Raw genomic sequence first — 12,574 nt, forward strand, 5'->3', positions numbered from 1 at the left:
GTAGGCTGTGGTGTAGGTAGTGTTGGTGGTAGTGGTGTTGGTGTAGGTGATGATGGTGGCGGTGATGTTCAGGAAAAACATTTTGCTTATGAACGCCATAATTAGTCCTTAAGTCAATCTCATAAATGTAAGTTATCTTTGTATATATATATACTTTTTTCAACACACCGGCCGTATCCCACCAAAGCAGGGTGACCTAAAAAGAAAAAGACATTTTTTTAGTAATTTATACAGGAGAACGGGTAGCCCTTTTCTCCCGACATTTTAGTCTCTTGCAAGAAGCATGGAATACGGAGGAAGAATTCTTTTCCAGAAAGGCAATCTTAACAATGCAAAACAAGCCACGGGGCATAGAAATCTTCTCAAGATCCTTCACACACATCTGTGCGTCATCAGGAGCTCTGCAGTGTTGCAAGAGTAGCAAGAGATGAAATAAGAGGATATTTGGGAGGAACTGGCTGGCGTCACCACGCTACCTTGATCTGAGAAAACTTCCTCTCCACCTGTTGTTGCTCTTGCAACATTGCATAGCTTTTGATGACGCACGGAGATGTGTGAAAGATCTTGAGCTGAAGATTTCCATCCCCTGTGTGTGTGTGTACATGAAGAATGTATAGTAAGCTTGTGCCTTCGCATAAACTTCAAAAGTAGCTTTTATCACATTTTTCCCAGCAAGGGTTACTATCCACGTTTATGAGCGGAGAAGGTATGAGCCATGGACAGGAGAGGTAATAAGAGAGAGTAGAAAAGAAGAAATGAGCAGAGTTGAAGAGTGTCAAGACGAGGAGCTCGAAGAATAACAGATCGTGACTTTTGGTTATCGGGGATGATCGGGAGGCTTCGATGTCAGATAATGTGAAACTAGGGTCAGCCGTATCCACGGTTGCCTTATCAATCATTCCACTGAGTTGTAATTCAGCTTATCTTGATTTCTCCCGCCTCCTGTATAGCTTCTACCCTTTCTAATTGCAATATAAGTTGAGCAGTGACCATTTTACGATCTTGTCTCTGATGGAGTTCCCAGGTACACATTCTTTTTCTACAACATTTTTTTTTTTATGTATGATCTTCAAAATTATCATAGTCTCGCTTTCTTGTCGACTACTTGCTCTGCATTAAAACCGTGTCAGTATTCAAATAGAACACTGCTCCAACATATGAGAAGGTGTGTCTCAATTCTCCTTGACAAAATTCAATCTAAAACATTAAGCTTCATCAAGTAGGAGAGAGACGCGCTCCCACCCTTCTCCATCTTTCACATTCTGTTGCTTACTGTCACTCTGTACCTCAGAGCTCCAGTAGACGTTCATGTCATCAGTCTAGGCTTCTTCACAAGCAGACGCTGCACCTGCTACTATTATTGCATTTCCATGATGTATTAGCTACTTACAAGTGCCCAGTTCACTTTTGCCTCCTACGGTGTTCCACGTCGCATGGGTTGGTTGATCGGTTAATGGGGTTTAAAGCCTATCGACTACACGAGTCATTATGTCTACTTGTAACCTTTTCACCACCAGACAAGAATATTTTAATCCCAATTATAGGGATTACAGTAAAATCTCAGCATATATACTCTGGGAGAAATACATCTCTAGGTGTATATATAGTGACAATATTTAAAAGTTTTGTGTGAATAATCATTAACTTTTGTGTTCAAGACAGTGTTTGTGTGTTCATTAGTTCAGAAATCGTGTCTTCCTTATAGATACGTGTGTACTACCCAAAGAACACTAGATTTGCAAATAAATTGCCTAATTAAAAATGATATTTTGACCAGCAATAACTGAAATACAAATTTAATGATCGTCATAAAATTAAAAATATTGAAGTGGTATTATTTAGGTTTTAGGTGACTGTGCGTTACTACACTAACTTGGCTTTAATTGTGGTAGTTGTTGTTCTTGCTTCTTTAATACAGTAACAAATGTTTTGCCTCACAAATCGCATTTCACAAGATAGCAGTTTTTAAGACGCAGTTATATACATAGTATGACGCCAGAAGTGACAGAAATCGAGGTTACAAGAACACGTTTTTGATCAGACTTCAAGCCATACTTCGGACATTATCACCAGCTTGACTGTCGTTATCCTCACTCTTCACCAATAGTACCAAGTACAAGGTACTTTCAGTGTTGGAATTCTTTGTACCAGATCTAGCATTGTTATTAACTTTTATCCCACACACACTCAGAATTGATAAATGAGATATTTCAAATATATCCCATAGTAAGGAGAGAGAAAGAGAAGGGGGGGGGGGAGTGGAGGTAAGGTGAGAGAAGTACGAGTGTGGACGAGGTTCAGTACTTGAACCCAGGCTATTACCGATATAAATGATTTGGCTGTGAAGTTTTAAAACTATGTATCACTGCTTGCTTATTATGTAAAACTAATGAAAAAGATAATAACTAGTAAAGAAAACGAGAGACAAATAAGATTTCAGTGGGCTCAAGATGGGTCATGCAAGTTACCACTAAAACTCTGTCCTAATTCAATACTTTCAGGAGAAAGAAGACCGGGCACAGAATACAGTTTGTCCGGAAGGGAACTGCGTGCAACGGTCAAGAGAGAAAGATCTGGGAGTATTCATTACACCCAGCAGATCACTGGAAGCATGTTAGTATCAGTCATATAGTTTCGGTAGCATTTGCAAAACTAGCATACTTATAAATCACTCCCAGGAGCTTTAGCAAATAATCTTTAAGGCTCCATCATAAAGCCTGCACCTAGGCAGGCGTGTATAGAAACTCGAGGAAACCCAAGTATTCGTGACAAAACTGTTTGAGACATGAATAACTCATGGATAACAAGGCGAGACATGAGTAACTCATGGATAACAAGGTGAGACATGAGTAACTCATGGATAACAAGGTGAGACATGAGTAACTCATGGATAATAAGGTGAGACATGGATAACAAGGTGAGACATGAGTAACTAAAACTATTAAAGAGAAGATCAGAAAGAAACATTATCCTGGCGTGCAGTAACCCTAGTGGTTACTGGGCAAGCAATTAAATAAAAGAGAAACCAGAGGACATAGCAGCTATAGCTCATCCCCGAAATGTTTTTTTTTTCGGTTTCAGGATAATTAGCAAGTCAAATGAAATGAATTATGCACAATTTTCAGAGCAGATCATTAGTATTCTGGCAAAAAAAAATCCCAATATCGACACCAGTAAAACCAAATAAATGATTACAAGGGTAGTTATATACAAGGTATATAAGAGAGATAAACATGATTACAAAGGTAGTTATGTACAAAAGTTTGCAACAAGACTAGTCCCGGAGTTAAGGAGCATGTCATACGAGGAAGGTTAAGGGAAATCGACCTGACGACCCTGGAGGACAGGCGAGACAGGGAGGATATGATTACGACATACAAAATACTGAGAGGAATCGTCAAGTGGACAGACAGGATATTCCAGAGATGGGACACAGCAACAAGGGGTCACAGTTGGAAACTGAAGACTTTGATGAATCACAGGGATGTTAGGAAGTATGTCTTCAGTTACAGAGTTGTCAGGAAGTGGAATAGTCTGGGAAGTGACGTGGTGGAGGCAGGATCCATACATAGCTTTAAGAAGAGGTATGATGAAGCTCATAGAGCAGGAAGAGTGACCTAGTAGCGACCAGTGAAGAGGCGGGGCCAGGAGCTGTGAATCGACCCCTGCAACCAGAATTAGGTGAGTGCAACTATGTGAGTACAAGGTATAGTTTAGAGAGATGAACATGGGTTGTTGATATTGTTTATATAAAATAATAAAGTGGTTAAGGTAAAAAAAAAAAGGGTATATTAATGAGGGGTATTGGAGATGTTCAAAGAAGCCTTGGAAGGAGTGTGTGGTGGTAATGAACATGCATGATGCAGGTGAGTGGAGGAGAGTTTGGGACTTGATGTGCCCTTGGAGTACAAACATGGTGATGGCTGTCAAAAGTGCTCGTGAAAACCGGCTAGATGTAACTGTAACTAGAAAGTTGTCAAATGCAGTGCCTGCAGTCTGAAAGCTGTCAAATATCATGCATGCAGTCTGAAAGCTGTCAAATATCATGCATGCAGTCTGAAAGTTGTCAAATATCGTACATGCAGTCTGAAAGTTGTCAAATATCGTGCATGTTGTCTGAAAGTTGTCAAATATCGTGCATGTCGTCGGAATGTTGTCAAATATACTGTAGTAGAATAGGGAGATCGATCGTCTGTGTGTCAACAATGAACTGCGACATTTGTGCACTTTTGAAATAGCTGAAGATCGAGCGATGAATATTTTCTTCTTTGGGTCATCCTTATTTGGTGGGAAACGACTAGTCTTTCCTGTTTTGTCAGAAGGTATGTTGTTCCTCGAGCTGTTCATCATTTCCCTTTCGTGTGTGTGTTCATCAAATCATACTGCAACACTAACTCGAAATTTCTCTGTGATGAATATGCAATTGATCCAAATGACGGTATTCAAGAATGTGATCCCCACAATCCTCTCCTCTTCTGCCTGTCACAGCACTCCTGCCCTAACTAACTGAACATGTGGTTCCTGGATGATCACACTCTAGCTGGCACGATAAAAAAAATCTACTATTAGGCATGAGAAGAAAATCATGATGAGAATCTAGGCAGTTTCCCAAACCCCTCCAAAAGTTAGCTTGTACCTTCAACCATTAATCGTCACAACTGCCTTGCGAGGAGTGCATGTCACTGATCCTGTCATAGTGCTGTCATAGTTTCCCACTTCATCCCTTAGACAAGAGTGTGTGAAAAAATGTACCAACCTTAAGAGAGCGAAAGACGTGATCTAAAACATTAGTAACTTTGATACCTTCTACCTCATCGTTAGATTTCTCTTATCGCTCACCTAACCTATGCGATGTTTCCCATCCTCCAGTAGCCCCAAACTTAGTATTACATCCTTCTAAAATCTGTTTCTAAACATTTCTCAGAATGATTTGCATTATGTACAGGTCACACTTCTACCAAAACATACAGGTAATATAGAGAGGGTGCTCGACCAAACCTTTACTAGTGGCACTTGAATGCTTTGTTAGCTTACAAATCAAGACCAGCTACAGCTAAGGCCCAAGAACAGTCAAACTGGAACAGCCCCCCCTCCCTCGTAGACAAGATTGCAAGAGCTCTGAGTCAGCTTGCAAGATTCTAAAACAGTGGGTACGCATCTTTGGAGATTTTCCTTTAACAATTCCCATGTGTGCAAGTGGCACACATAATAACCCCTCAGACCCTCAATACTGCATTGGCTCTCCGACTTGCTGAAGCCCCGAGCCCGGCCGAAAGACGATCTCTATCATTTTTGTCTCGCAACCATGATGATCCTCTCAGTCGCCCTTATGTTATCACGTTATGTCCCTGATGTAACGATTGACAGCTGATGTGAGAAGTATAGAGGGTTGGATTCATAGTATCACTTTCTTCTAATAAGAAAAGACACACACACAACACCTCAAAGAATTGGGTTGCAAGCTCATCGAAAATACCAGAAGATCGTGTTGTGGACGGCAGACAAGACACCTCGTATCTCATGTTACACTTTATTCCTTGTTACATATGTTATTATGTTAGCAGAACACCAGAGTGACAAGGGATGCCTTGGACAATATGGTGTGGGAGTGCCTAGTATGCCTACCATAAATTTAAGGTTGCGACTTTATCTTGTTAATGTAATTTTCTCTCTAGGACTAACGATTATATTTTTGTTTTGTTAATATGTATATTTTCCTGAAGTGTGTGTGTGTGTGTGTGTGTGTGTGTGTGTTGTGTGTGTGTGTGTGTGTGTGTGTGTGTGTGTGTGTGTGTGTGTGTGTGTGTGTGTGTGTGTGTGTGTGTGTGTGTAAGATAATAAGGTCTTATTCACACAGGATGTGAACATTTACATCTCAGTTGACTAGGGATAAGCAAATGTCAAAAGCCATTTTTTTAAATAATATTTATTAAAAAAAATATCTACATTACTAAACCAATCATGAAATACAAGACACAAGATGTAGGAAGGCAATGAAATGAAAGGGAGGGAAAGGAGCTGATAGAGGGAGAGAGAGAGACAGACAGACAGACAGATCTGAGAGGATGACACAGTGACAGGAGAATCTAAGTGAAGTGTGTACCTGCGGTTACTAGTAAAAAAGTAACTTTCCGTTTTAATTTGGCAATCATTTGTTACTGTTTGAGTGCTCTGGTTGATGACTTAAGACGACTGATTGTCCGCTGTCGTATCTTACGAGAGCTTTTTCTGACGTGTGTGTAAAACGTGGCCACCAGAACCTTCCATACACACCCACAAAATTATTTTTCTTTGGGAACATTTCCTCACAGACAAATCTCGATCGTTCACAGATGAAGAAATCTTTATATAAATCTGTTGTAGATGCCTGGTATATGACTCCAACGTCTTCTGCGATGTAGTTGCATCGCCTTAGTATTAGGTAAACGTCATTTTATGAATCGCAAGAGAATCCACCATAAGACTGTCATGGATGGGCAAGAAGAATTGGACCCATTCCTCGGTTTGAGTACATGGGCTTTAACAGTGTCACGACAGCAACTAAGCAAGTGTACAGAAGTTACTCACGAGGATCACTCGAAGCACCGGTGACTCACGGAGGAGTTTACACATTTGTGGTGATTTACAAGTGTTCGCTGTAGTGGCAACACTCCTATACATTCACACGTCCGCTCTAGTTGGGGGCTCGCACGTGCTTTTTAGTAGCGATTCACACGTCCCCTTCGAAGAGAATACACACGGCCCTTTTAACGGAGATTCACACGTCCCCTTTAATCGGGAGTCACACGTCCCGATTAGTAAGACCTTACACGTCCCCTTTAGCGGGAATTCACATGTCCCCATTAGTAATATTTCACAAGTCCCCTATAATGGGAATTTACACGTCCCTTTTAGTGGGAATTCACATGTCTCTTTAGTGGAAATTCACACGTTCCCATTAGCAAGACTTCACACGTCCCCTTTAGTGGGAATTTACACGTCACCCTTTAGTGAGAATTCAAACGTCTCATTTAGTGGGGATTCACATGTCCCCTTTGGTGGGGATTCCCATGTTCACTTCAGCGAGGATTCACACGTCTCCTGTAGCGGGGATTCACACGTCTCCTGTAGCGGGGATTCACACGTCTCCTGTAGCGGGGATTCACACGTCCCCTTCAGTAGGAATTAACCAGTCACACCATAGTTGTGATTTAAAGGAGACTGACCTTTTGGGAAGATTCGCTGCAGTTTCCCAGTTGGTAATGTTGTAGGAGAGTTTTTCTTTGTGTTGTTGCAGAAATTCTGCTTTTCCAGAGTAAACAAACACATTACATGTTCACACTTTTTATCGTAAGAGTATTTGAGACCAGCTCAGATAAATGTCATGAAACAATGCTTAACTTGACAAAAAACAAACATTTTTAGCAACAGTCAGTGAATTTGTTTAGAATACGTCACAATGCATATATATATATATATATATATATATATATATATATATATATATATATATATATATATATATCGTGCCTAATAAGCCGAACTTGCAGTTTTCCAGGAATATATTTTACAGATTCATTGACATTGTTTTCTTCTTTACAATGCTGTAAAAATAATATATTTCAATTAAGCCTTCCTTAGAAACCTCACCCAACCTACCCTAACCTTGCTTATTTTTTTTTAAGCCAAATTCTACTAAATATATCATAGATCAATTTAGATTTATTTAACATTACTTAAAACCAATGTTATGTATTTTTTCGTCATCTTCAGAAAATTATTTTAGTAGATTTATGGCATAGACTGATTTTCATTCTACTTATTCGGCAAAAACTACACTTTCTATTTATGCCTCACTCACCGGTTTGGTTTATTGGTTTATTGGACACGACATTATATATATATATATATATATATATATATATATATATATATATATATATATATATATATATATAACTCTGCGACGCTCTAGAGCGTCATGTCTCTTTCGCTCACCATGAGGCGGGCCAAAGCAGCATAGGTTCGACTCCTTGGCTACTCGTAGTGTTGTTATTGATGAATACCACTCGTTCGTGGGTACAATAATTTAATTATATATATATATATATATATATATATATATATATATATATATATATATATATATATATATATATATATATATATATATATATATATATATATATATATATTCCTTATATACATGCATATATGTAATTCACTGCAGTCAGGTAGATCAAATTTACATAAAAATCTTTTGAATGTTACCAGTCTTGTCAAATTAAATCACAACAGATTGGTAAGACATTATAAAACATTAAAATCATCGCTAGAGGAGCCACTTTTATGCAGGACCAAGCAGTCTTTTTGTTGGGCAAACACATTTATATATAGATCTAGGTGAGTCAAGTGGAATTCAGTAGTCGCTCGGCTGTTTCATTTACCTTTTATGAGGTGAAACTTCGGGAAGACATGGAGCTTCTGCCGATGAAACGCGACTTTTATTCCTCCCTTCGTTAATATCCTTGATACTCAGCTGGCTATCTCCAGGCGTGTGGCTCCCAGAGGCTTCAGGCCAGTTGCTCAGAAAGTGTTGGTCAGGGAATCTGAGTCACCTCTTAAAAGCCTCGGCTCTCCTAATGTTCTCTACAATATCATCGCCAATATGGCGAGTATATTGCACAAAATCTTTGGGATGCCCCTCGGGCTCTTCTTGTCATCTTTGGTTCCGGCTCTCAGGCATCGGGCCACCAGTGGGCCACACAGCGGGCCATAACAGGAGCTCGGTGGCCCTGAAGCTGGCGGTGGTCACTGGCCCTTGTTGCCAACACATTAAGATGAGTGACTAAGTGAGGAGATGTTGTTGGTCTGGGGAATACCACGAGTACATGTAGGGCGCCGACACGGGCGGCTTCATGTCCCAGTGGTGGGCGGCCAGAGAGGGCGAAGAGGCGGCTGGCGGTAAGGACATGTGGTCAGCAGAGGATACAGGTGGAGCTATGGAGGTGGGCGGCATGTATCCACCGTGGGGCGGGTGGTTCATGTGGTGCTGGGGCGGGGGTGCACCAGGGCCACACAGCTGGGGAGAACCATGATTGTCCTGCGACTGACTGCTGGGCGTGGGCGGGTGTTGGGGCGGCCCGTGGGCGTGCGGCGGCAGCTGCAGCGGGTGTGAGGATGGGTGGGAATGAGGAGAGGCAGAATGGGGTGGATAGTTAGTATGTGAAGTCTGTTGAAGTGCGTCCGAGTGTTGTGAATGGTGAGGGATTTGTTGTTGTTGAACATGTGGGATGGGAGAACCAGGTTGGGATTGTTGGGGCGGTGGGAGTACATGGGAGGGGGTGAGTTGGGGCGAGTCATGCTGTTGGGGCCAGTAGGGGTGCCCCGGTGGGCACGCCCCGGGGGACGGCAGCGATCTGGGGTGATGGATAGGGGCCAGGGTTGTGTAAGGCTGGGCCGGGGACAAAGCCTGAGGAGGAGGACTAATTGGGGTAGGGGTAGTGTACGTTAAGAGAGGGGAGTTGACTGAAAGTGGGGAGGAGGTGAGGGGAGAGCCGGGCCCCACCGGAGCACCCTGTGGCACACACGACCCGCCTGAGTTTACTGTCTTCATTATCTTCTTGCACTTGGATCTTTTGTTTTGAAACCAGATCTTCACCTGTGTGAGAAGAAAAATTCAAGTTAGCTTACATCCAGTGAATTCGACTTCATTTTATTACATTGTATGTTGTTATGAAGAGTAATTCTAACATGTACGAGACGACGTATGAGCCAACTATCATGGGTAGTGTGACTTATTCCTCAACTTCATAACATTAATCTTACAAAGACTAAAATATCTCAGTGTGTAGCAAACTGCTTATAAAACAGTATGTATAGCTAACATACCTGAGCTGTATTCACAATGCTTTCAAACCAATTGATAAATAAAATACATGAACATGTTGCCAAAGGACAAGCAGGCGATACTGGTTTCTCCTTCGCGAACCTTAAGATTATGGTGCTGACCAGCCAGTAGGTCCTTGAAGATCAGGTCTATATTATATCTCTGGTATACAGCGACTTTTCTGATCCTCTCTTCTCTTCAGAATCTCACATGTGTGTGTAAGCCAGCGGCTGTGTTGAGTCCATAACTTATTGCAGACACACCGGAAGAAATCTTGGCCGGAGTTTAGAAAGGTTTTTGGGTCAGGGAGTGAATTGCAAACGAAAGGAAGAAATTTTTCTAGGGGGTATCATGATGCCGTTTGTTTCACTCAGGCAGTTCCTTGCGTTAGGTGGTGAGTGAGGAAAACATCTCAGAACTTGCTCACTGTGACTTGATTGGATGCAGTGAGTCAGCGTACTTTGATGTTCCAGTCTGAAGACGGGAAGTGAATGACACGAGTGGAAGTTCCAGTCTGAGTTAAAGAAGCAAATTGGTCTCTTCAGTGACGGTGAACAAATTAATTGGAAAGCTACAATTGAAGTGAACAAAGACAGTGGTATGTTAAAATTGCCAATAGACACGGTAAGTCTCTCCAGTCTCGATACACGAAGCAACTTGGACTCTAAATGAATGAAATAAATGTTATGTTCCAGGCTGCAGTAATAGAGCATTTAGGGCACTCCAATCTTAAGAAATGCAACAAGCATATTTCTCCACTTATGAATGAACATAGAAAGTGAGATGCTGCAGTGTTCAGTAAATAAAGTGAGACATATGTTAGAATGACAGAAAAAAGTGGGCCTTTTCTTTACGAAGAGGCCTGTGGACATTATGTAATCTGACAATTTCTGTCCTTTCTTTTGTTTGTTATTTCTCGTGGTATATGCCCTGGATAAAGGTTTAACACCAGTGATGTGATGTCTGGTTCAGAGGACGAGTTACCCACAGAACTCTTTTGAGTTTTACGCACTTTTCTAGTGGACGTAATTGATAGTTTTGTCACCGTTGGAATCAAGGTCTTGTACATGGACGACCTTGGAGTCTATTGTGTTAGCCGTCCAGGAGATATGTTTCCCCCTCCACTCATGCTCGTGAGGTATGGATTTGTAATTGGAGGAAGGGGTACACTGACGCCAGTAATAATCTTGACTAACTTTCTGGGTTGTGGTATTCTTCGCTAGAGGACTGGTTGTGTGCACCGCTCTCATTTTAATCGCCGTCTATAATGGGCCTCATTTCGCTGTATACCATGACTTCCGAGCTCTCTGCTGTCTCAGACACTGTATGCTTCTGAGCATCGGGTTGCCCAGAAGATTGGCAGTGATTGGCCTGCAGTTTTTTATACACAATATATAGTTCCGATGATGCTCTGTCCACACACACACACACACATTATATATATATATATATATATATATATATATATATATATATATATATATATATATATATATATTATATATATATTATATATATAATGTCGTGCTGAATAGGTAAAACGGGTCAATTAGCAAGACCTCATATAAAATTAAGTACCTTCTAAAATTTTCTCTTATACGTTTAAAGATAGATTTTTTCATATATGTTAATGTAAAATTTAAGAATTTTGTACCAAAAGCACCTTAATAAACTTACCTAACCTTGTTATAATAAGCGCAGTTTAATTTAGCCTAATCCAACTAAATATATTTTAAATAAGTTTACAATCATTTAATAATAAACAAACACAATGAAATATATTTTTTTTCGTTAGGTTCAGAATGGTTTTTGCGAAATTATTGCATACACAGATTTTCGCTTGCCTTATTCGGCAAGAAGAGCTTTGCTGTTTTTTAATGCGAAGTCGCAAGTTTTACCTGTTCGGCACGACATATATATATAATTATAACTGTCAGACTGTACAAGTTAAGAAGTGAGTTTTTGCCACTAAATTACTTTGGAATAATATAGACAAAAATTGCATGTAGAAAAGGCAGTTGTAAACATATTACTGCTAAAATCGTTAATTATAAAGTGAATAACGAACACTCGTGGGAGGAAGGATGCAAGTCTTATATGCGAGATAATGAATAATTGGTAATAAAGGGACTCTCCTGACGCTGCAAAATACCTCAGTGAAAAGCAGGGCTGCGGTGAACACGCTGACAGACAGCTCAGTAAATGTAAGAGGACCATGGCTCTTCAATGCGCACCCTTGATGCAAAAGGGAAGTTACCAAGAACCCCCTGATTCTCTTCAGCATAAAGTATTTGATAAGTTCTTAGTCATTTTATAATCAACCGGGCTGTGATGAATACGGTGGACTGCGTGCGGCTGGCACCAACAGCTTAGTCGATCGGGCCAGCAACCTAGAGGCCTAGCCTGGGACAGGGGTGCGGGTGCGATGACCTTCTAGATCGACTACAAGTAGACATGAGGTAAACACGATACGAAAAAGTCAGATATAGTAGGAGTTGTAATGAGTGAATTCCTAGCCAATATCACTACAGAATGTCATGTTACTGGAGGAGTGAAGAATCAGGGTAAATATGATCACGACATAAACGATGCTCGAGGTTATTAATAAAGTAGACAGGGTTGAATGTTCGAAGTGGAAAAGGCCGGAACAAGAGGGTACTACTGGAAGCAGAACACCCAAGAAAAAGAAAGTCAAAACCAACTTTG

General features: G+C 40.8%; 1 protein-coding gene and 1 long non-coding RNA gene across 3 annotated transcripts in view; one reads left to right on the top strand and one right to left on the bottom strand.

Annotated features, from left to right (window-relative positions):
• Positions 1-12,574, top strand: part of LOC138854373 (uncharacterized) — a 423,554-nt gene that overhangs the window by 132,984 nt on the left and 277,996 nt on the right. The window lies entirely within an intron of this gene.
• The window catches only part of LOC128700678 (homeotic protein distal-less), a 293,342-nt gene that overhangs the window by 14,510 nt on the left and 266,258 nt on the right, over positions 1-12,574 (bottom strand). The window contains exon 3 of one of the 2 annotated variants that reach the window (XM_053793974.2): positions 8,158-9,640. The exons of the other annotated variant lie outside the window; for it this stretch is intronic. Within the exon in view, the coding sequence (XP_053649949.2) occupies positions 8,828-9,640 (813 nt within the window). The 3' untranslated portion in view covers positions 8,158-8,827. Of the gene's footprint in view, positions 1-8,157; positions 9,641-12,574 lie in introns of those variants that run through there. 2 annotated transcript variants of the gene reach the window in all.

Source organism: Cherax quadricarinatus, chromosome 56 (assembly GCF_038502225.1).
Source record: "Cherax quadricarinatus isolate ZL_2023a chromosome 56, ASM3850222v1, whole genome shotgun sequence".
NCBI lineage: Eukaryota > Metazoa > Arthropoda > Malacostraca > Decapoda > Parastacidae > Cherax > Cherax quadricarinatus.